This window comes from Petaurus breviceps, unplaced genomic scaffold, assembly GCF_028583685.1.
Source record: "Petaurus breviceps papuanus isolate PSGF00001 unplaced genomic scaffold, PetGlider_PUasm1.0 140, whole genome shotgun sequence".
Classification (NCBI taxonomy): Eukaryota; Metazoa; Chordata; class Mammalia; order Diprotodontia; family Petauridae; genus Petaurus; species Petaurus breviceps.
In genome coordinates, this window is record NW_027185698.1 from 50,791,134 (window position 1) to 50,815,642 (window position 24,509).

Here is a 24,509-nt window from a genome sequence, read left to right on the forward strand (position 1 = left end):
CACACACACACACACACACACACACACACACACACACACCCTTCTGGAAGAGCAAGGTACACATTTTTAACAGTTTGGATCCTAACAGCTGGTACCCCTGATTGCTTCAGCCCCGGGAACCAGCGTCCTCCTTTCCCATTTTAAACACAACCCCCCTGAGCCGTCCCGCCCCTTCCCCCAAATCTAGGCTTTGAGTCTTTGCCAGTCATTTTTATCAACACTGGCTCTGTAAGCCATTCAGCGTGGCCAAGGACAGTCCAGCCTTTGACCCTTGCTCTCCAGATATGATGAGCTGGGATTAAGCAGCCAATACATTCACTGACCCTTTGACCCAAAGAAACGTTTGGGATTTCTAGGCAGCCTTTATTTTCAAAGAAGCACAGTTAATAGGAAAGAAAACCACAGATAAGGGAAGGATAGCAACTTAAAACATTGACTTTATGTGGCATCTTCTTTTTTTCCTTCCCATGTGAATATTATTCAGGCAACCTGGATCAGGTAACAGTCAAACTGTCAAAGCTAGAAGGGGCCTTAAAGATCATTTAATCAAACCTTTCAATTGTTCAGATGGGGAAACTGAGGTCTGAAGAGGGGATGTGGATCGGCAGAGTGGGCTGACACTGGTACATCTCTCCTGGCATACATCACACCACCTCAAGACTCTTCATTATAGTTTAATGTCTTTAAGGAAACCAGGAAGAGAGGGAATCAAAGGGCAGAGAACTTATTAAGATAGAACTAGGCAAAACATGGGGCATGTGATCTGAGGCCAGGTCAAGTTTGAGCTGGTGCTTGATGCAGAGTTAGGGCCTACTTGGCAATCCAGCACTGGAAGGGAGACTGGTTGCCATGACCCAGACTACAGACTGCAGCAGAGAAATGAACACTGAGAATGCCCCAATCCTGAAGAAAATACCCTGAATTAGTTTGATTTTTCTCCAAATTTAAAAAAATGTTATTTTCAAAATGGTTAACTGGTAACTTTTATTTTAAAATCACCTGTATTTCCTATGGCATCCCACCCAGAGAGCTATGTATTATAACAAAGAATTAAAAAAAAATAGAAATAGAAAAAAGAAATATTTAATCTAACTAATCAACATATCAAAAATGTCACTCATACTACGTGGCCAAGCTATTTTTTCAATAAACAAATGTAATGTAGAGAGGAAGTTCGAGCTGCAGATAACTATCATTTTAATACAGAAAGGGAAATGTCAGGAGTTTATGTTTTCTTGGAACAGTAGCCAGAGGGAGACCTCAGCAACTTACCGAACAAACATAGATTCTGTTGCCAAAACCTGAAACAGCCTTTTTGCTTTGTCCTGGGAAGAACCCTGCATTCTAATCCTCGACAGCTTCATTCCAGCCTGCTTTGGTCTGGTCTGATCCAACCCATTTTCTGCCACGATGGTTCTTTGGGACTTGAATCAGCCCCTTGATAAACAACAACTGGATCTCACAGGATCACAGGCTCAGAGCTGGAGGGGACCTGGGTGGCCAGCCAGGCCAATTCCTTTATTTAACAGATGAAAAATGGGAACCACATCCCAGAAGTCAGTAAGGAAACAAATGACAGAAGCAGGGTTTGACCCCACGTCCTGGGATTCCAAAATCTTTCCACTGTACTAAGACGCTAATGACCATCTTCCCATGACACTTCAGACATATGCCAATATGGCCATACCTTAAGACCTCATCATCTCACATTTGTTAGGGACTTCTCCAAGAAGCACAACATGAACTTCCACTCTTCAATGGCACCATCCTTTCCCTTTCCCACTGTCTCATTCTCACTAAATCTCTTTTCCCACCTTAAGTATCTCAACCCAATCCTAAATTCCTAATCTATTTCCCTACTACTCTGGCTTTGCCTGCCTGTGTACCCAGCCTTCATGCCACAGTTTGTCACTGTAATCTGTCACAACCCACCACCATAGGAACATTTACTCCACCGTGACCATCCTTCTGCTCCTGACCTAAGAGTCCTTATCTCCAAGAAACCCCTACTCTTTAGTCTTCTCCACTTCTATTCTTTCACTGGCAAAAGTCATGTCTTCTACAAGGACTTCATAATGTCAGCTCTTCCCAGCTACTATTTGGAAATCCTTCTATCCTTTAGACTGACTCCTACTTAATTAACTCCTACTTTCGTTGACCATAGAGTCATTTTAATTTTTCTTCTCCTACTCTTCTCGCTACCAGTCCCACACCATCTTCCAAATTTACACAGAAGACATGGCCTTATAAGATCACAGATTCAGATTGGAAAAGGACCTTCAGAGGACATCTAGTACAGTGGCCCGCTTTACAGAAAAGGAAACTGAGGCCTGGAGAATTTATATAATTTGCTCAAGTCCAAGTTAAGCTGCAGAGGTATGACTCTAACCCAAGAATATATATTATTACATAGTATATATTACATATTATGCCATTTTGTTTCACTGTAAAAATCGTGATGTGAATGCCCCCAGCCTCTCTCCTCCATTCCTCAAAACCCCTCACAACCTTAGTACCCTCTTCTGTCTGCCATCTCTCTGGGAACAAAATTGTATGAAATTTAAACAACATTTATTAAGTACCTACTCTATGTAGGGCCCACCAAAGATGAAATGCCTGCCATTCACTAAGACCACTGCCTATACTTCTCTCCTTGATCGTATTCTCTCCCATATCAGAATCTTACAGTTGGAAGCGATTTGAAGCAGCCATCAAATACAACCCATATCAGAAAAAGAATTCTCACCACAACAGAACTTGCTAGTGGCCATCTAGCCTCTGCTGAAGACCTCCAGGGTTGGGCGAGCCACTCACTATCTCTCAGGTAACCCATTGCACTTCTGGACAGTTCTCACTGCTGGAAGCATTTCCTTATATGTTTAAATGTGCCTGTTTGCAGCTTCCCAGCCTGCTCCTGGTTCTGCCTTTGGAAAACAAAATAAATCTCATGCTGCTTCTATATGACAGCTTGTCAAAAATCTTAAAGATGGCGGTCACGTACCACTCCTAGAATCCACTGCACCAAATGGAGCTTTCTCCAGAGCAAATTGTCATTGACTCAAGGCTCTTTACCATGCTGGCTGTCCTCCTCTGGCTTCAGTCCAACTAATCAATGTCCTTTCTAAATTACTGTGCCCAGAACTAAACTCAATGCTTCACTTATCTCCTTATTTCTGAAAGCTGAGTCTCTTAACACTGCCCAAGACTGAGTTAGCAATTAGTGGATACGTCTTCCATAGCACACGGTTGACTCTAAAGTCCACTAAAAACTTCCTTTTTTTTTCTGATCAATTGCTATTTGCCACACCCATCTCATTCTGGTGAAATTAAATTTTTGAGTCTTTAATTTATCCCTATTAAATTTCATCTAATTAGATTCAACTCAATGTTGTCCCCTGAAAACATCTTTTAGGAGCCTGACTGTTATCTAGTGTGTTAAATATTCCATCCCCAGTAACTTGTACAGGTAGCCCTTGATTCTTTCTAGCACCTCCAATTTCTTTGTCTGAGCCCACTGAATATAATTTTACTTAGTAGATGTTTTGCACAAGGCTCTTCCTAATAAAGATTGACATCTATCACTACACCTCTAAAGAAATCAAACTGTACCTACCCATAGACAAGGTTCTAGATGAGGAAATTTGGACAAAGCTAGCATATATACATTTTTAGATTCTTCCTTAATGCTTTTCTAATTTTTTTGTTGAAGAGATGCACTTTCAAATGACAAAGGACATGATTTATTCTTAAAATTTTTCATCCCATAGGAGGGTGGCCAACATTTGACTTTGATTATTGGCAAAATCTTAGAATATGTTACTATTCAAGGCATGCAGATGGAGAAAGGGAAACACTGGTCACCAAAAGACAACAGGCTTTATCAAGAACAGGCCATGCCAAGCTAACTTCATTTCCTTTTTTGACAGGGTTACTAGCCTGGCAGATCAGAGGAATGCTGTGTAGATAAATTTTACCTAGATTTCAGTAAGTCATTTGACAAAGTCTCTCATGTTATTCTTGTAGACAAAGTGGACAGGTCTGGGTTATATAATATTACAGTTAGCTGAATTCAGAAATGGTACAATGACTGGACCTAAAAAGAAGTCACTGATAATTTGATGGAACTGTGGAGGGAAGTCTCCAGTGTAGTTCAGGCATCTGTCCTTGGTCCTATAAAGATCAAATTTCTCATCAGTGACAGATGAAGGCTTAGATAACATGCCTGTCAAATTTGCAGAAAATATTTTTGGGAGGAATAGCTAATATTGCTGAATGACTGAGGCAGGATCCAAAACATATTTGGACAGGATAGAATGGTAAGTCAAATTTAATAGGATGAAATTTAATAGGCAATAAACATAAAGTTTTACACATGGGTTCCAACATTCATCTGCACAAATACAGCATGACACAGGGAGAGGGGTGGAGACAGATATGGTGAAATAAGACCTGGGGTAGAAAAAGATTTTGAATGGATTATAAGGTCTACACGGGTCAAGAGTGTTATATGGAAGCCCCAAACACTAACAAGATACAAGACTGCCTTAGAAATGTCACCATGCTCAGAATGAGGGAGGGGAGGGTTCTCCTGGACTGCAAGAAGTCTGGCAAATAATATTCTTTTGGGTGCCATAACCACAGCTACTTGAAGACCCCAGAAAAGAATGTTCTTGCAACCAAAGTCCTAGGCAATGAAGAATGGTTTAATGTCAGAAACTTAGATGATTTTTACCGGTGGGAATGTCATTAAAGGAGAGGCACTACCATCTGCTTTGCCCCACTGCACCCTAAAGAGCAGGGGTCCTTTCCATCAGATTTACAGCTGAAACCTTCCTATGTGTTGTCTTCCCTAGGAGAATGTGAGCTCCTGGAGAGAAGGGGCTGGCTTGTTTTTCTATTTGCATCCACAGCACTCAGCAGAGTGTTTTACACATAGTAAGTTCTTAATAAATGCTTTATTAATCAATCAGTCAATTAATTAATTAATTGACTTCCCTTTCCTAGGGAAGAACTGCTGCAGTTGTTATATCCACTCACTGAGGTTGGAAATGGCTTAAAGCTGCACAGGGGCTTGAGGATAAGAAAAACTTTAGTCCTGGAGCTACCCTGAGGTAGAATGGCCTGCCTTGGGAGATGGCGAGGTCTTGTCAATTGGCAGGAATATCAGGAAGGCAATCTGGGTTCAGGTGTGGGTCAGCCTCGGTGACCCTGGAGTCTCTTCTAACACCAAGATGCTTTGAATTCTACTATTCTTTACATGACAGGTGGTCAGTCAAGTGTCCCAACCTGCTTTTTTTTTAAAGTAGTGAACCCTGAATATGAAAGGCCAAATTACGTTTTATGAACAATAGGATTTTTTTTTTCAAGGACTTAATAACCTGGTCCAACCCCCTCATTTTACAGATGAGAAAATCAAGGACTAGAAAGGTGGAATACCTTCTCCAAGGTCACAGCAGTAGTACTTAGCAGGACCGGGACTGATGACTGAAATCCACAGATAATCCCTAACAGTTTCACATTCCTATGCCTCTCTTCCTCTCTACTGCCCCTTCCTCCACCCCACCCAACACCTGAAGAGTGAAGTTTTAGATCTGGAAGAATGCATAGAACTTATCTTCTCCAGCACCTGCATTTTACAGAGAAAAAAACTGAGGCCCAGAGTGGAAAAGGGACTTGTCCACATTTGTGGTATTATCTGTACTGGAACCTAGGGAGTCACATACCCAATCTGATGTTTTTCACAGCACTTGGCCTAAAGATCCCCAATAATGCTGGCTTTTAATCAAACATGATGCTATGAACTTAGCCCTTGGTGAACCATTACACAGAAACAACAATATAATACAATTACCACTTAAAGGCCCAAACTATATTTTTGTTCATACTATGTGTTCAACAAGGAGGGAAGGTTGATATGAAACAAATCAGCGCAACATGAAAAAAACACACACATACATACATACATATACATAGTGAGGTTTTATATATATATATATATACACACACACACACACATATATCTTGCTAGTGAACTCTCTATATACTTATATACAAACAGTGAAATATATACACGAACACACACACACACATTTTTCAAGCATTGCCCAATCTAGTACTGGTATGCAGGATCAACTGGGGAATTTATGGCCCTGCCCAGCTTGGATGGCCATATTGCACTGGAATGTTTTATAAGTGGAATTTATTCAACTATTCAATGAATTATTTTATTCTTCTTGGCTCTGTCTCCACAAGGTTCTCGCTTTAAATCATAGAGAAAACTAAAATATATTACATCTTAAAATGGTATGACATTCATTGCTGTTTTTAGGTTTAGGTTCGCAAGTGGCTAAGCTTTTTTTTCTTAAATGCTCTACTTATAATTTGGGTAAACTGTCACCAGGTAAAGAACCATGCTAGGCAGATAGGCCTGTTGCCTAAATATAGCCATTAAAATAATTAACTGAGAGACTAGTAATTCCAAGAGGTTCTCCCCTCCCCCAAGCTTCCATACTCTCTCAAAGAACAGTTGAGGTAACGTGGGAGGTAGGGGAATGTCAAAGGTTCAGGGCCAGAAATCCTAGGATCACGGTTGGTTCAAGCATAGTTCTGCTACTATGACTGATCCAATCATTTTGAAGAGCATCTGGAAATTATGCCCAAAGAGTTATAAAACTGTGTGTACCCTTAGACCCAGCAATAGCACTATTAGGTCTGTTTCCCAAGGTGATTGTGGAAAAAAGGAAAAGAACTTATATGTTCTAAAATATTTATAGCAGCTGTCTTTGTAGTGGCAAAAAAACTGGAAATTAAGGGGATTCCTGTCAACTGGAGAATGGCGAGACAAGGTGTGGTATATGATTGTGATGGAATACTACTATGCCATGAGAAAGGCTGAGCTGGTTGATTTTTTCCTAAAATGGAAACTTGGAAAGACTTTCTTGAAATAATGAAGAGTGGAATGAGAAGAACCACTCTGTAGCTGAAAAAACGAATTGCTTCTTCAGCAAAGCAAAGCCCAAGGTGCCACCACCCAACTCAACAGGCGGCATTAGCACAGTTGATGGCAGAGCAGGAGCAACTGACAAGAAGATTTCTACACTTGATTCAGAGCTAGTAAAATATAAAGATATATATAGTGATATATAAATTATAAAGATCAGATTAAAAAAAGATGAGAGAAGGACCAGGTAAAACACAAAGCCTCAGAGTGTTAAATCAGAAGCAAATGTATGAACAACAAGACGATCTTTCACAAGTCTTTTAAAATGACTGATCCAGTATCACCTGGCTAGTTTGTGGGCAGATATACACAGTGCAGGTCTTCTGGCATCCAGTCTAGTGCATCTCCTACTATACTGTCATTGGCAAATTTTGGACTTTAGTGGACCCTTTAGGTTGAAGGAAATGCTATTAAATTTTATATATTTTGCTTTTTGGAGAGCAACTGGGGTTAAGTGACTTGCCCAGAGTTACACGGCTAGTTTTTGTGTTAAGTGTCTGAGGCCGGATTTGAACTCACGTCCTCCTGACTCCAGGGGTGGTGCTCTATTCACTACACCACCTAGCCGGATTCTTTTGAAAAATGTTCATTGAGTATAAACACATTTAAGTGTTAGGATATACTTTCATGAATGATTACAACTCGAATGTGATACTGAAGAAATCTTGGAATTAAAACTTTATCCAGGGTTAAGACAAAAACATGGGCAGAAAACCAATTTCAATATTGAATATGGTGAACCAATTTAAATACTGAAGATAGTGATGATTCACTGACATGAAGATACAACAAAAACTACATATCAATTAAGGACTTATTTTAAAATTATGGTACACATATTTAAACTATATTAAGAATTACAAGAATGGTCTGAAAATATTTTAATAATTGTGATAAGGAAGTTGGTCTTATAAATGCATCACTTCTTTTATCAAGCTATTGGGAAATTAAAGAATTTAAAGAAATCACAAGGCCTTAGTTTTAATTAATTTTTAGTGAAAGGGCCACACTTGAGGATCTAGGGGGCCACATGTGTCCTCAAGGCCATGAGTTCCCTACCCTGGCTCTAATCAATAATGATTTAGAGCATTTTTATTCAATTATAAATTATTTTGATTTCTTCATTGGAAAACTGCCTGTTCATATCCTTTGACCATTTATCAACTGGGGAATGACTTATATTCTTATAGATTTGACCAAGTGCTTTATATATTTAGATATGAGACTTTTATCTGATAAACTGTCTATAGAAATTTCCCCCCAATTTTCTGCTTTCCTTCTGATCTTGGCTACATTTGTTTTATTTGTACAAGAACTTTCTAATTTAATTTAATCAAAATTAACCATTTTATACTGAACTGTGCTCTTTATCTCGTTTATTCATAAATTGTTTGCCTATCCATAAGTCTGATAGCAATATGTTCTGTGTTCTTTCAATTTCTTGTAATTTCTCTCTTTATATCTAGGTCATGTATCCATTTTGACCTTATCTTGGGAAATGGTTTATGATCTTGTTCTATGCCCCATTTCTGCCATACTGCTTTCTAGTTTTCCCTACAATTTTTTTTAACCAAATAATGAATTCTTATCCCAAAATCTTATATGCCAAATACAAATTTATTTGTTGCTGTAAATTGTAGGTCTATTCCATTGATCTAACTTTCTACTTCTTAGCCAGTGCCAGAAAGCTTTGATAATTACTGCCTTAGAAGACAATTTAAGATCTGGTACTGCTAATTTTATTCCTAATATACTGGGAGGATGGTGGTGTCCTCTACAGTAACATGGAAGAAGCCTAAGAGGTTAGGGAAGGGGAATTTAGGGAAGAAGACAATGAATTCAGTTTTGGACATGTTGAATTTAAAATGTCCACTAGACATCACATTCAAAATTCTGAAAGGGGGTTGGAAATGTGAAATTGTACATCAGCAAAGAGGTTACAGTAGATATGAGAGTCACCAACCCATATGGAGATGATCATTAAATACACAGAGCTGATGAGATCACCAATGAAGCAGTATTGAGAGGGAGAAGGATTGGGTGAGTGCAATTCAAGTTTCCTCATGAAATATTAGCTTCTAGATTCCACTGTGGGTGAAATGTGTGTTTGAGTAAAAAGACACTGTGTGGACTGAGCAAAGGGAAAACGGGGCTCCTGCTTGCTTCCAACAGTTGAAGAGGGCCAGATCACACAAGCAGGAAAACAGTGTCTGTCTACAAAACCAGAGAAATCAACCCCCCCATTCTTAATGTTCTGTATTCTCAGGTAGAGAGTCAACAATTCCATTCTCATTAATTTCCCAGTCCTCCTGAATTCTAATGCCTTCTCTCTGTTGATTATCTCCAATTTGTCCTGTACATATCTAGTATATACAGAGATGTTTAGATGTTGTCTCACCATTAGATTGTGATTAAGCTCCTTGAGGGCAGGAAACTTTTTTTTTGCATTTCTTGGTATCCCTGGTGCTTAACAGAGTGCATGGCCTGGTGCTTAATAAATGTTAGATGACTGATGGACATTTCCTGTTTAGCAAGAGTAGATTACTCAGTGCAATTCTTGCCTTCAAAATAATAATCCTATTAATATTGTATATTCTGAGAATTTGGAATAAGGATCAAGTGTCAGCGACCTTGTCAGATAATTCTAGAAAGATAGGATGATCTTGATACCCTCAAACTAATTACATAAAAGACCAAGAAGCCCCCATTCCTGGGATGTTCTCTAGGGGTCCAAAGCCTTGATAAAGGAGTTCTGAAGCTTGTTTTGTTTGGTCTCAAAACATAAAGCTAAGGGCAATATGAAGATGCTACGAGAGAGGCTGATTTTGGTTTGATACAAGATGGAGCTGCCCAACCACAAAGCTATCCAGAAGTATAAAATAAAAACAGGAAATTATATAGGTGATCAAAAAAAGGTGAGAGATGTACTGACTTAACATAATATGAAATTTCAGAAGTGAAAGGAACTCACAGGTCATCTAGTCCAAAACTAAAACGTAATCAATCAATGAATATTGATTATTCACTAAATCCTTAGCAAAAGAAAAAGATGAAGACATAAACGCCAGACAGCAAACTAATTAAATCAATTAACTTTCAGCAAAATTGCAAGATATAAAATAAGCCCACACAAATCATCAGAGTGTCTGCACATTCCCAATAAACCCAGCAAACGGTATCAATAACAGTGGTAGAGTGGAAGACAGGACCAGAAATTTTGAGATCCAGGTTGTTTTAAGCACAGTTCTGCTACTAAATGTGTGACCTCTGTTATGCAGTATAGCAGAGAGAACAATGCATTTAGAGTAAGAAGGCCTGAGTTCAAACCTTGGCTTTGTTACTTGCTACTTGGGTGATCTTAACCTCCCTGTGACTCAGTTTCCTTATCTGTTAAACAAAGCTGGTGGACTAGATGACCTCTATGGTTCCTTCTAGCTCTAATTCTATGTAATCCTATGATCCAAAGTCACTTCCCTTTCCCTTTCCTCAGCTTCCTCATATGTAAAATGAGGGGGTTGGACTGAATCAGGGGCTCTTAACCTTTTTTAGCATCATGGAGCCTTTTGGCAATCTTGTTTAACTTATGACTAATGCTTCTCAGAATAATGTATTTAAATGAAAAAGGGGAATCAATTATATTGAAATAAAAACGAGATTCTTTTCCCTTCCCATGAAAGTTCACAGATCCCCTGAAATGTACCCATAGACCCCTAGGGGGTCCATGAACCCCATGTTAAGAACCTCAGACTAGATGCTCTCAAAGGCCATGTCCAGCTTCCAGATACTCTGATTAAAAGTAGGAGATTCTACTGTGTTCACTTGTTCATTGCTTTGTACAGACTCCTAAGTTTCAGAAACATTTTCTAAAAGGCTTGATAGAGCACTGGCCCTGGAGTCAGGAGGACCTGAGTTCAAATTCGGCCTCAGACACTTAACACTTACTAGCCGTGTGACTTTTGGCAAATCACTTCATTCTAAGTGCCCTGCCTTCCCCCCTCCAAAAAGCAAAATAAAATAAAATAAAAGGCTTGAAACATGAAGAGTGTTCTGGGTAGGCCTCAACCTAGAGAATCAATTGATCTGAGAAATCAATAAAATGATAAGCATTTCTACAGATAAGGGTGTTTTTTCCCTGTCTAACAAATCTCTATATCAAAGGCCTAACTGGTGAATGAAGGAACAGGCTGCCAAATATAGATTCCAACCAACAGTTGGCTAAAAGTGGAAACAAAATGAGGCAAAGAAAATGCCCAAAGCTGGGCAGACAGAGAACTTGCAGGATGACTTTCCCCACCCACTAAAACATAAGCTAATGAATTCAAACAGATCATTGTCACTAGATTGCGACATCAACCGCAATTTAGAATTCAGGATTCTGAATATGTGCTATGCCCTCAGCACTTAATTTCCACTGCTCCATGTTTCCTTTAACAGAAAACTAGTGTTTTTAAATACATTACTTTTTTTTTGGCCCTGATCTAAGATTTCATTGATAGGGAACTTCCTGTAACAATGATCCCTCTATTAATGCAGGTCTGCAGTTTATGGTCTTAAAAAGTTGCTTGGAGCACCGAAGTTAAATGACTTGCCCAGGGTCACACAGACAGCATGTATCAAGAGACAAGATTTGAACTGAAGTCTTCCTGATTTCAAAGCCAGCTCTCCATCCACAGTGCCACAGTGCTTCTCGGATACATCATCATCATTGTTAGAAATGCCTCAAAATTAGCCATACTTCATGCTTGTGAGAAAACATTTTAAGCATTTCGGAAATGATACACGTACAGCTATTTCGATTCAAAAGCAACCCTACCTGCAATAATCCCATCCATCTGCTCCAGGGCAGCCTCCAGCATGTGACTAGCATCTGACGCCATGGCCGCTTTTCAGTTTCTTCCTCTTATTTCTGAAAAAACAGAGCATTGAATGAAGATATAATTGGCATAAAACTCCAAAGCCCACTTGGACGAGTTCGCATTTCAGGCCTTAAACATCATCTACATTGTGAATGACCAATTACTCAGGCAACGAGCATTTATTAAATGTTTACTGTGTACAAGCACTGTGCTAATCCCTAAGGATGGGGGAAAAAAAGACATAAATTAAGCAGCTTCTGCTCTCTTCATCTGCTACTGGGAGAGATAACATGCAAACACAGTAAGTGCACATGTGTGTATTTGCACACATACACATGTGTGCATGCATGTATATGTATATAGGTTATATGTGTATATACATGCATATGTGTGTGTGTGTGTATACTACACAAATATATACATATATATGAGATACTCTTTTGCCTGGCATTCCAACCTGTCATATTTCTGGGCAAACTGGACTAAAATTTCTATGATGACTGTGAATAAGTGCAAATATCATTGGTAGACAAAATTAATATACTTGGAAGTCAGAAAGACCTGGAATCAAATCCCATCTTTGATCCTTAGAAAGCAGCTAAATAGTACAATAAACAGACTGCTGGACTTGGAGTTAGGGAGACCCAAATTCAAATCCTGCTTCAGACACTTATTAGCTATGTGACCCTGGGCAAGTCACTTAAATCAGTTTCCTCATCTTTATAATGGGGATAATAACAGCACCTACCTCACCAAGTTGTTATGAGGCTGAAATGAGGTAACCTTCTAAAATGCTTTATAAATCTAAAAGCAATATATAGCTATTATTATTTACTATATTACTAATTATTATATATTATAAATAAATCATATATTATATATAATTAAACTAATTAATTGCATATCAATTATTATATTATATACTATTATATATTATTACATATAATATGTTGTTATTATAATAGCTATAAATAGCTATTATACATTATATATGTAAAATACTTTGCAGACCTTAAGATGCTATATTAGTCATGTCTATGATAATCATTATCACAGACTTAAAGTATCAGAAACCATCCAATCTGATCCTCTCATTTTAAGAAGATGAAACAGGTCAGGAAGGTCAGGGAACTTGTCCAAGGTCACACAGGTGCTGAGAGCAGGGGTTTGGATCCAGACCCTCTGACTCCCCATACTGTACAACAGCCTTGTGATCATGAGCAAGCCTCTGAGCCTCGGTTTTCCTATGTCTGTAAAATGGGGATAATAACAGTAGTGTTGGTGCCCTATAATGTTTTAAGACGCAAAAGTATATCAATTGATCTTTATGGTCCTGTGAGGGAGGTGCTATTTTTCTGTCTATTTTGTAGTTGGAGAAATAGAGATTAAGAGGGGTTAAAATGACTCACCCCAGGCTACTAATAATTTGAGGTAGACTTGAACCCAGATCTTCCTGACTCGAGTCCAGCACTCCCTCCACAATACCTATAATATCCATTTTGTTCTGTTCGATCACTTTAGTCATGTCTGACTCTTTGTAACCCCATTTGGAATTTCCTTGGCAAAGATACTGGAGTGCGTTTACCATTTCCTTTTCCAGATTATTTTACAGATAAGGAAACTGAGGCAAGCAGGGCTAAATGATTTACCCAGGGTCTCACAGCTAGTAAGTGTCTGAGGCCAGACTTGAACTTGGAAAGCTGAACCTTCCCAATTCCAGGCCCAGCGCTCTATTCACCGCACCACTTAGGGGCCTTAAAATTAGTTTCTCAATTTACAGTATTCCTTTATTTTATGATATCTGGCCTTAAAGAGCTTTTTAAAAGACATTTTCTTGTATATTGTTTAGATACTGTTCCTTTACTTTAGTTTTTTTTTTATTGATAACGTTCTGTTGTTTTTATACAACAGGCATTTCCCAACAAGCACCCAATCATGGCCATCCACCCCCATACATTTCCTGAAAATCACCAAATATGATTCCAACTGATAGCCACCTTCTACTTTTTTTGCTTTCTCAAGAGTAAAAGAAGACCATGTCTTTTAGCTTTTATAGGCTGGGACAGCTCTTCTTCTACTTGTCTGAGCTTTGCTGATTTTTAGTGCCAGATTAATCTTTTGGCTCTGTTTTCTTCATTCTGATTCATACTCCCCAGCGTTTCTCACAATTCTGGCAGTTCTCACTATCTATTATTCCTTGTTTCTAGAATTTTCCACAATGATAAGTGATATTTATCATGTGCATTAAGGTTTGTAAAGGTCTGAAATAGCGCATTTGACTTTGCCAACAAAACCAAGATCTTGGGGAATGACAGAACCATGGATGTCCGACCCATAACTAATAGGAAACCCCCTCTGCGATATCTCCAGCAAACTGAATATCCGGCCTCGGCTTGAAGACCTCTAGGGAACTCACCAGCTCTAGGAGCCCTCATTCTCCTTCTGGATGGCTTTAATTTTTATTGTAGGGCAGCTAGATGGACAGAGAGTGCTGGGCTTGGAATCAGAAGACTCATATTCACGAGTTAAAATCTGGCCTCAGACACTTACTAGCTGTGCGAGTCACAAACCTTATTTGCCTTAGTTTCCTTATCTATAAAATGAACTGGAGAAGGAAAGAATAGACCACTCTAATATCTTTGCCAAGATAGGCCCAAACTGGATCACGAAGAGGCAGACAAAAAAATCACTGTTCTCATTTAATATATAACCTTATCATGCTATAGAAGTGTTAGTCATGGTGATCAGTCATAATCTTGACCTCTCAGTACCCTAGGCTACTTTTTAAGGCTATAAATTGCAGAGAAGGTGCCAACCTGCATTGGCAGAGGGAGTTTCTTTATCAGATAATTCCCTATAACAATGAAATCAAAGGTCCTGCACCTTTTCCTATCATGTACATTCATTTCATATAAAATTTTCTTTTTTGTTCTTTTTACATTGAAATATTCATGTTTGTTAAGTTAATAATAAAACTTTTTTGGTGTTGTTGTTTTGCTTTTTGGAGGGCAATTGGGGTTAAGTGACTTGCCCAAGGTCACACTGCTAGGTTTATGTGTGTGTGTGTGTGTGTGTGTGTGTGTGTGTGTCTGAGGCCGGATCTGAACCCAGGTCCTCCTGACTCCAGGGCTGACTCTATTCACTGTGCCACCTAGCCGCCCCCAAAACTTTTTTTTTTTTTTTAGAAATTGTTATGTCTCTCCTAACTATTCTTTGCTGCAGGCTAAAAATGCATAGTTCCATGACTCAATAACCATATGACATAGTTTCAAGTGCCCTCACTTTCCCAGAAGCCCCTCCTCTAGATAGCTTCATTCTTGTCACTGTGACATTCAGAACTGAACCTAGTATTCCAGGGAACTCCATGGGTAGGGAAAGGAGGAGGAAGTGAGGCTCTGGGTATGTGGGGACACTCCCACCCTGGGGAAGAATGTCAGTATTTTTAGCTTGTCTCACATCAAAGGAAAAAAAAAACACACAATCACAAGAAGAATCCCACAATGCCTTCCCTGGGGACATCAAAGTTATAATTAAAGTTTGGCATAGAGAAGGTACAGCAGCAAGTCACTTTACAGGGCCTGAAGCAGGCCTGCCTTCCAGGCAGCCAAACAGCTATCGGCATCTGATAACTGATCTGTGTGTGCTCCTTTAGTTTGGAAATACCCCATTCCCATTCCTGGTCTTCCCAGACTGTGATCCAGCCTGCCTACTTACTCTAAAAATCGAATGAAACTGTACCAACTCCCATGTCCCAATTGAGGGCCCTTGAGCCCAACTCATGCCAACATCCTAGATTTAGGCTGATATCTCTTTAAGTATCTGGTATCTCCCTCTTTGTGATCCCATTTGGGGTTTTCTTGGTAAAGATACTAGAGTGGGTTACTATTTCCTTCTCCAGCTCATTTTATAGATGAGGAAAGTGAGGCAAACAGGGTTAAGTGACTTGCCCAGGGTCATACCACTAGTAAGTGTCTAAGGCCAGATTTGAACTTAGGAAGATGAATTTTCCTGACTCTTGGCCCAGTACTCTATATATCTACTGTGCCACCTGGCTGTCCTAAGTGTCCATAAACTAACTTTTTACTCGAGTTTCTGGAGACTCTTTTTTTACTTGCTTAGAGGCAATTTCCAAAGAATCTCTTCTGAGGATGGAGAGAAATTGGAGCCTGTGCAACATACTTTGTCCTGTAAAAAGCCCATGCATATTTTCACCACATAGTTTACTATAATTTGAGAGCATCAGAAAATCAGTGAAAGTCTAAACTGGGTATCAACGATATCTTCTACCAAAGTCTTCTTCTTACACAGAGAACACACATTTACAAGTCCTCCTGAGCTGCAAAGGCTTCAAGCGATGGCCCGGGGGAAGCTATACATCCACGGGCTGAGAACCAGAGATACTCATAACTGGTCTAGCCACAGGGTGATAACATTTTTTAATCATAGCATCTACCAAAGACTTAATAATAGTCATCGTAATAACAGCACAGAATGATGAGAGGCCGTGTGGTGTAGTGGATAGCAAACAGAGCTAGCTGTTTAAGCCTCTGACACATACTGACTGGGCCTCTCAGCAAGTTATTTAACTGCTCAGCGGAAGCCAATGAAACCTTAACTCAGAGACGTTTTGGTTGGAGCAGACAGTATCACTCTACTTTTGTTTTTGAAGGAAACTCCAAAGCCGCCCCCCCCCCTCCCACCCTGAGCCAGATCTATACCAGAACAGGAATCCCTCCTTTCTCTGACAGGGATGAGTCAGCCTTTGCTTAGAGACCTCCAGAGGGGCAGAATGCTTTACTTCTTGGTGGTGGGGGGTGAGGATGGGACTGGACCATTCCACCTTTGGGGAGCTCTGATTGTTAGCAAAATGTATCCTATGTCGAGCTGAACTCTTCTTCTAACTTCCTCCCGCTGTTCCGAGTCTTGTCCTTTGAGGACAAGAAAAACAAAATTCAATTCCTCTTCCATGTGAAAATCCTGTCCCTACCTTCCCCACCCCCAAACTCAATCTTATCTTCCTTGTCTAAACATTTCTAGTTCCTTTAACCAGCTCTTGTAAGAAATGGATCGCCAGCCTTTCCACCATCGTAGTTGTTTTCCTCTGGACACAATTCAGTTTGTTAAGGTCCTTCCTTCCTAAAGCATGTCCCCCAAACTCCTTTCACATACTCTGATCCAAGGACACTGGTGTTCTTTCTGTTCCTCACTCATCTGCTGTTGTTTTAGGTTAAAGTTTGCAAGATCAATATATTAGTGGCTGAACTTTTCTCTTCAATGCTATACTTACAATTTGGATAAGTTGCCACCAGGTAAAGAACAATCCTGGGCATATGACCTTGTTGTCTAAATTGTACGATTATTTCCAATTTATCTTGTACGTATATCGTTTCTGCATAGTTGTCTGCCTGTAGTCCCATGCATTAGATTGTGAGTACCTTGGGAGCAGGGATGGGTTTTTGGCCTTTCTTTGTATACCTATCACTTACCCTAGGGCCTGGCATATAGAAGGTGCTTAATGATACTCATTTAGTCAACTTGCTCTCAAAACTCCAAGTATAAGTGACCAGAACCAAGGACAATGGGACTCTCACTTTCCTTCCATATCACTAGGCTTCTATGAATATAATCTTAGATTTGTCATTAGATGCTAGTGTGTATATATATATCCCTTAAAATTCAACAAAATGTCTTTCCTGCAATTCACGAAGTTTGGGACAAGAGTATATCTTTTGATACAATGCTACTTAACTTCTGGGGATAGAATTCAGATGCAGAAGCTGAAGAGTCAGTGGGGTTTAAGAAAATAATGACAGGGGCGGCCAGGTAGCACAGTGAGTAGGAGCACTGGCTCCAGTGTTGGGATGACCTGCAGATCGAATCTTGGGCTCAGACACTTAGCACCCACCCAGAAACACCTGGCCATGTAACCTTGAGCAAGTTACTTAACCCCAATTGCTTAGGGACAGCCAGGTGGCTCAGCGAGTAAGAGCACCGGCTCCAGTGTTGGGATGACCTGGATCAAATCTGGGCTCAGATACTCAGCACCACACCCAGAAATAACTGGCCCTGTAATCTTGAGCAAGTTACTTAACCCCGATTGCTTTAAAAAAAAAAAAAAAGAAAGAAAATGACAGCTAAGTAAAATCTATTTTTTTCTATTTTGCTTCTTTTATCTATTTATCTTTTTTTCTCTGAGAGGATGGAAGTTTTTTTTTTTTCTGGTAAGGTACTTTTCACAAGTAGCTACATGCCTGAGAGTCACTTTAGGTGAGAAGAGGATTTTACCACGCCTATTTAATTTCTCCTCAAGTTACCATCATTTGGTGTTGGTACAGTTCCATTCCTGACTTTCTGGACTGTCTCTACCATGTTACCCAGCTCTAGTTTCTTCTTTTTGCCTTAGAGATGATCAGTTGCTGGTTGCCAGCAGCTGGAGTCTTTGTTGGGTCAACATCTTGGTCTTGGTCTTCCTTCAAGAACCCTGATTCAAGAACTGTCAAACTGTCACAAGCACATTATGGCTTTCAGTCACAAGTAGTACCCTGTGGATGGTAGGCTATATCAAGTTCTCAGACTAGGATGCAAATGGTTACTCTTCTCATTGCTAGTCTATGGAGTGTAGGCGAAAGAGAACCCTTTACTGGGCCTTGCAAATGCATCCCATTCACTCTAGCCTGATCAGACATGAAGGAAGCGACCCTGCCATTGGGCGTTCTTTGGCTAGAATCTCATGTGGCTGGCTCTTAGACACCCTTTTTCTTCCACAGGGTCTTCTTCTTCTACAGCATCATCAGCAAATTTAGTACTTCATCTAAGAAAGCATCAGTGCTTGTTGACTGAAGGTCCTCAGGGTTATGTACACAGAGGCAGCCTGCAAAGTGGGTGGCAGGATGCTGGATTTGGAGTCAGCAAGACTCAGGGCCAATCCCGCCTTTGATATTTGCTACCTTTATAACCCTGGGCAAGCTGCCAACCTTCTGGGCCTCGGTTTCCTCATCTGGAATGAGGGATAATAACAACAACACAAAATTATTCTGAGGATCTTAGGAGATAAGGAACATGAAGCATGCTGCAAACTTGAAAACATCACAGAAATGAGTTATTATTATTACACCCTGTCTTTTCTTTCCCACAGTCTAGAAGTGATAAACATTTCCCAGGTCTTTTGCATGGATAATTTAAGCAGTTAGGCAAGACCTATTAACTGGGCACCCACCAAGAAAAGCAAGGCATCAGTATCTGTGGAGAGATATCTGAGAAGCAGAGCTGGCTCCTTCAGAAGAGGAACCTGAAGGCCGCAGGGCTCCCTCTACAAGTCTCCTGATGGGTATTACAATCCTGCCTCTTGTCTCTGCTGTGAATGAATTTAAAGAAAAAATTCACAGACATTTATTAAATGCTTACTGTATGCAAAGCAATGTGCTCAGTGCTGTGCATACATACAGAAAAGTGGAGATAGTCACTAGTTTCAAGGGGCTCATATTCCAATGGGGGAAACAACATAGGAGTTTTTAGCTGCAAGGCAGACAGGAGGGCCCAGTGGTGCTAAGGGGAGAGTGGTGAAACAGATAGCAAAACATCTTCTTTAATGCCAATACCACGAATAAAGCCACATTGGTCTTTAATTTTGAACCATTTGGCAGTACCCTCTATCACTCACTATCATGCCCTGGGAGCTTAGTATTAGTCATGTTAGTTACAACAGCCCCATGGAAGTGGCTGAGTCTTGAAGAGTCTTGGAAGACCCTACCCATGACCATGCTATTGGAGGAGGGTCACAAGAGCTGAACATGAGGAGATTGAGTTGGCTATTCCTTGCCTATTTGAACCTGTCTATTTTGATGCTGAGCAGTTAGGTAGCACAGGGCATAGAGTCAGGAAGACTCCTCTTCCTAAGTTCAAATCCAGCTTCTGATACTAGCTGTGTGACCCTGGGCAAGTTACTTAATTTTGCCTCAGTTTCTTCATCAGTAAATAGAACTAGAGAAGGAAATGGCAAACCATTCTAATAAACCACCCCCACGAGAGTCACGAAGAGTTGGACACAATTGAAAAATGACTAATGGACAATTTTAATTCTTGATCCTTTCTTCTCCCATCTCCTCTAGAAGGCTGAAATGATAAAATTCAGCAGGGGATAAATGTAAATTCTTATGCATGGATTCAAAAAATCAACTTCACAAGCGCAGAACTGGGGAGACATGATTAGATGGCAGCTTGTTTTAAAAAAATCTGAGAATTTTATTGAACTATATAAGCTCCATATGAATAGTATGATATAGCAATGAAAAAAACTAATAAGAAAATCTCATCACGGGCTGCATTAAGAGGCACAGCTTCTGGGAATTAGAAAGTGACAATTCCTTTCTGTTCTGCCCTGGTCAATAAGCTTCAGAACATGGAGAGGAAGTCACCTGAGAAGGCAAAGGACTTTGGGTCCATGTCATATCTGAAGGACCATCAATCAATACAGGGATAAGATTTGTTCTCTTTGGCCCAAAAGACGAGACTGCAATGAGTGGAAGCCACACACAAAGAAGCCAATTTAGACTTGATGACAGGAAAAACCTAACAATGAGAGTAACTGTCCCAAGTAAAAGTCCCCAAAGTAGAACAGACTGCCTTGGGACTCAGGAGATCCTTCCTCATTGAAGGTCTTCAAGCAGAAGTTGAATAACCCCTTGGAAGGTACGTAATAGCTAGCATTCCACAGCACCTACTACGTATCATATAATAGCACCTATGGTATACCATCTAACAGCACACAGGCACTGGACTAAGTCTTTATGAATATCAGCCCCTGAGCTCCCTTCCAATTCTAAAATTCCATAGATCTGAGAAAACTAAGGTTTTGGGGATCTAGGTTAAGTCAAGCAGTCAAATTCTTGAATTTTAGCCTTATGATTGAATATATAAGCTTCCTCCCCAACCCCTCCCTGCCCATTTATCCTTGCTCTGACATCTAGCCTTCTTCCTACCCTTTGGTGGAAGATTTCCTGACTCCCTCCATGACACTGACTGTCCAAGCTGCACTGGGAGAAAAAAAAACCAAACCCTAGCTATTTGGCTAGAGTTCCTTCATTACAGGCCATGGTGCTGAGCACAATATCCAGATCCCCTGTTAGGAGGCATGAGTGCTGAACAGAATTGTCATTGACACTCTAGATTCCAGTTTCATAGGAATCATAAAGGGGCCTTCCATTTCTTTAAATCAGTCAAATCAGCAAGCAGATTTGCATCTGTAGTTGAACTGAACTTTAAACATTGTAAAAGAAAATGTGGGGGAAAGCAATGAGAAGCCTCGAGGGGGAAATAGAAATAATAATTACTTATATAATATATTTAAGGTTTCCCCAAAGGCTTTTAAATACATTATCTCATGGAATCCTCACAACAACTATGTGAGATGGGTGTTGTCACCTTGGCCTTTTCACACAATGATAAGGAGTTTCAGGAAGGCTCAGTGACTTGCTCATGGTTGCATGGTCTGTAAGTGTCAAAGGTGACATTTTAACTCAGCTCTGTCTGGATCCCAAGCCCACTGCTCTTCCTACTAGGCTTAGAATAGTGCCTGACATACCGTGAGTGATTAATAAAAGTTCATTTTACCTACTACTCAGTCTCTGTATATCTTACAATCATCCATTTACCTTTCTATGTATCATCTATCTTCTATCTACCCATCATCAGTCAATCTATTCATTCATCCATCTGTCTTCTATCTATGATCATCTCTCTATCTATACATCCATCAGTCTTCTTCTACTTTATCTTCTATCTACAATGATTCGTGCATCGCTCTGTTTTCTTTCTACTATATTCTATCTGCAACCATCCACCCAACTCCCTATCTCTATCTATCACCTTTCGCCTATGTCACATTGCTGAACCATTCATTAGAGCCATATCAAGTCAAGGTATGAAAGGTATATTAAAACAACTCTGTTCTTCCTCCTGAGAATATCAGCCCAGCCTGGTGAAGGCTCTTGAGAAAATGGATAAGGTGCAAGTGATAAGAAGATGATGCATAGCTACAATCAGTTTGACCCCAAAGACCGCAAGCAGGTGTGGAAGAAACATCAGCATTAGGTAGCAGAGAAACAATGTCGTATTTCTCGCCAGGCACCTTTTTCTAGCTGTACCAGTTTCCTGACTTCCTTGCACTTGCTTTTTCCCAGCCCCTCCCACAGTCTGCCTATTTTCCTGGTGAATGTCCTTCTGCTGTATTACTATTTAGGCAGAAAAGGTTATTATTTTCATTAGATGATACTTCTGGGATTTTCTTATATTTAAAAAAAAATACCCTATCCCTGTCAAACTTAACTCCTCTACCAGATTGTCTTGGCATGCCCAATTACAGATGTTTCCACTTAAGTATTTTGAAAAGCCCAAATGAACCCCTCCCATCAAACCACATTTGATTCTAAATGCCATTTCCCCGATTCAAAATGATGTTTCTGTTGACTTAGACTATAGCTGTAAGTACTCTGAATCAAATCACCCTCCTTGAATAAAGCAATGAAGGCTACAGAACTTCTCCCCTAAGGATATACAAACAAAACTCACCTTTAGAGATGATGCCCCCTAGATTTCTAGAGGCTTTTTTTTTTCCTTTTCTTTTCAGCCTGGTTGTCAGATGGTCTCAGAACCAGGAACATCACCCTCACTTTCAAGATAAACGACAAGCTTACCAAGAGCCACCACACCAAAGTCACCAGCTGCGTAAGCAGCGATTCCTAAGAGCCCAGCCCATCAGTGCAAGCAAAGAGAGAAGCTTTTTCTAAGTCACAGGGTTACTCAGAAAACATACGGGGTGCAGTGGCCTGAATACCCAGCTTACTCACAGCAAGATAAAAGTGGTATATTTTCTGGAAGTGAGAAAGGATTTGATCTGATCAGATAAAAAAAGTGTAAAGTTTTTGAATTAGAAATGATAAAAATGACTTCTCTGGTTTAAAGTTATCCAGTCTTTTTTTTCAGTCCATCTGATTCTTCTTATTTCTGCTTTGCTGATCAGCACCACGCTGTCCTGTGATACCATGAGGCATGTATCAAGTGTGGCAGAAACTGCACTGGCCTGGAAGCCAGGAACCCTGGATGATTTCCCCAGCTTGGACGCTTACCAGCTGTGCAACCTTGGGAAAATCTTTTTCCCCTTCTAGGCAGAGGAAACGTGGCCTAAGTCAAGATCGGAGAGAGTAAGCAAAATTCTTTGCTGGATCAAGTTAATCATAGAAGGGAGAGTGAGAAGGGACCTCAGAGGCAATCAGTCAAACCGATAGGTACCTGAGCAAGAATTCATTCTACAACAACAACAACATAATTTACATACTACCTCCTATGTATCAGACTAAATTCTTTATAATCATTATCTCATTCAATCCTCACAACCAGCCTGGGAAATATGTGCTATTATTATCCTCATTTTACAGATCAGAATATTGAGGCAAACCGAGGTTAAGTGACTTGCCCAGGGTCACACAGCTAGAAGTGTCTGAAGCTAGATTTGAACTCAGGTCTTCCTGACTCCAGGACTGGCGCTCTCTCCACACCTATACCCATAACATACATGACTCACGGTCATCCTGCCTCCTGAAGACCTTTAGGGAGGAGCAACTCACTACATCTAGAAGCAGCCTATTCCACGGAGCTCCTAGTTTTTATTAAGTGAAACCTAGATTTGTGTCTCTGCAATTTCCACCTGTTGCTCCTACTTCCCCCTTCTGGGGGTGAGAAAAGTCCATTCAATCCCTCTTCCACACCACAGTCCTTTGGATTGTTGAAGACGACTTGAACAAAGTCTCTTGTCTCCCAACCGAGGGCTCTTTCCACTCTATCGTAGTTCAGAGGAATAACCAGGTCCAAAGAGCAACAAAGGCGGTGGGAGGGAGAGGATTCATGGGGGCCAGTCATAGCTAAGTCATCAGCATGGATTAAGTCTGGCTGAACCGCCTATGCAAGGGAGGAGCAGACAACAAGGTGACCGTGTCTCTCAATGGCTTCGTGAAATGGTTCTGATGGATCTGAGGCAGGAAGATCCCATGCATATTCAATGTCCTTTAACTCTGCAAGGCTACCGGATACCAGAAGAAACGTTATTACTTCCATATCTAGTACTTCTTGAACTATGAATTTCTCTTATTCAATATCCATGATTGGATGCATTGGGTGAGGATTCAGTTCTATCTGGGATGTGCACAGGCCTGTCACAATAAGAGGCAGGGTACCATTGGATGAATAGAGAGATGCTGACCTTGTCTCTTAACATGGTATGCAGTCTCCCATTTGTATGCGGCTCTGGTGTCCTACGTGGCCCCAGCTATGAGCGCTTATTATGTAGCATGAGTGCAACAAAACACTAGGGTTGGAAATGGAAACAGATTTGGTAGACTTGGTTTACATACAAAGATATTTGGGGCTAGAGGAGGGAACTGTATTATTGCAACAGAATTAATTTCCTTTTGGGCAATATGGTTACCCAGACATCTTGGTAAGACAAGATGTGGCATCAGGGTTTGTGTGCTTCATCAGCTTGGGTGATGCACCATGGAAAGGTGAATCTTTAGCTAGAGTGCTAAGAATAATGCAGTCCAGAAATGAAAAATGAAATCATCTCACATGGAGAAGTAGGAAAAACCTACCGTAGTGGTTGA

At 40.3% G+C, this 24,509-nt stretch overlaps 1 protein-coding gene across 7 annotated transcripts in view; it reads right to left on the minus strand.

Annotated features, from left to right (window-relative positions):
- The window catches only part of PPFIBP2 (PPFIA binding protein 2), a 196,053-nt gene that overhangs the window by 135,431 nt on the left and 36,113 nt on the right, over nucleotides 1-24,509 (minus strand). For 5 of the 7 annotated variants that reach the window (XM_069072813.1, XM_069072803.1, XM_069072793.1 and 2 more), the window contains exon 2: nucleotides 11,814-11,906. In XM_069072813.1, coding sequence (XP_068928914.1) covers nucleotides 11,814-11,877 — 64 coding nt within the window. In that variant the 5' untranslated portion in view covers nucleotides 11,878-11,906. Of the gene's footprint in view, nucleotides 1-11,813; nucleotides 11,907-22,422; nucleotides 23,358-24,509 lie in introns of those variants that run through there. The other 2 variants (XM_069072788.1, XM_069072864.1) reach the window with 2 other exon arrangements.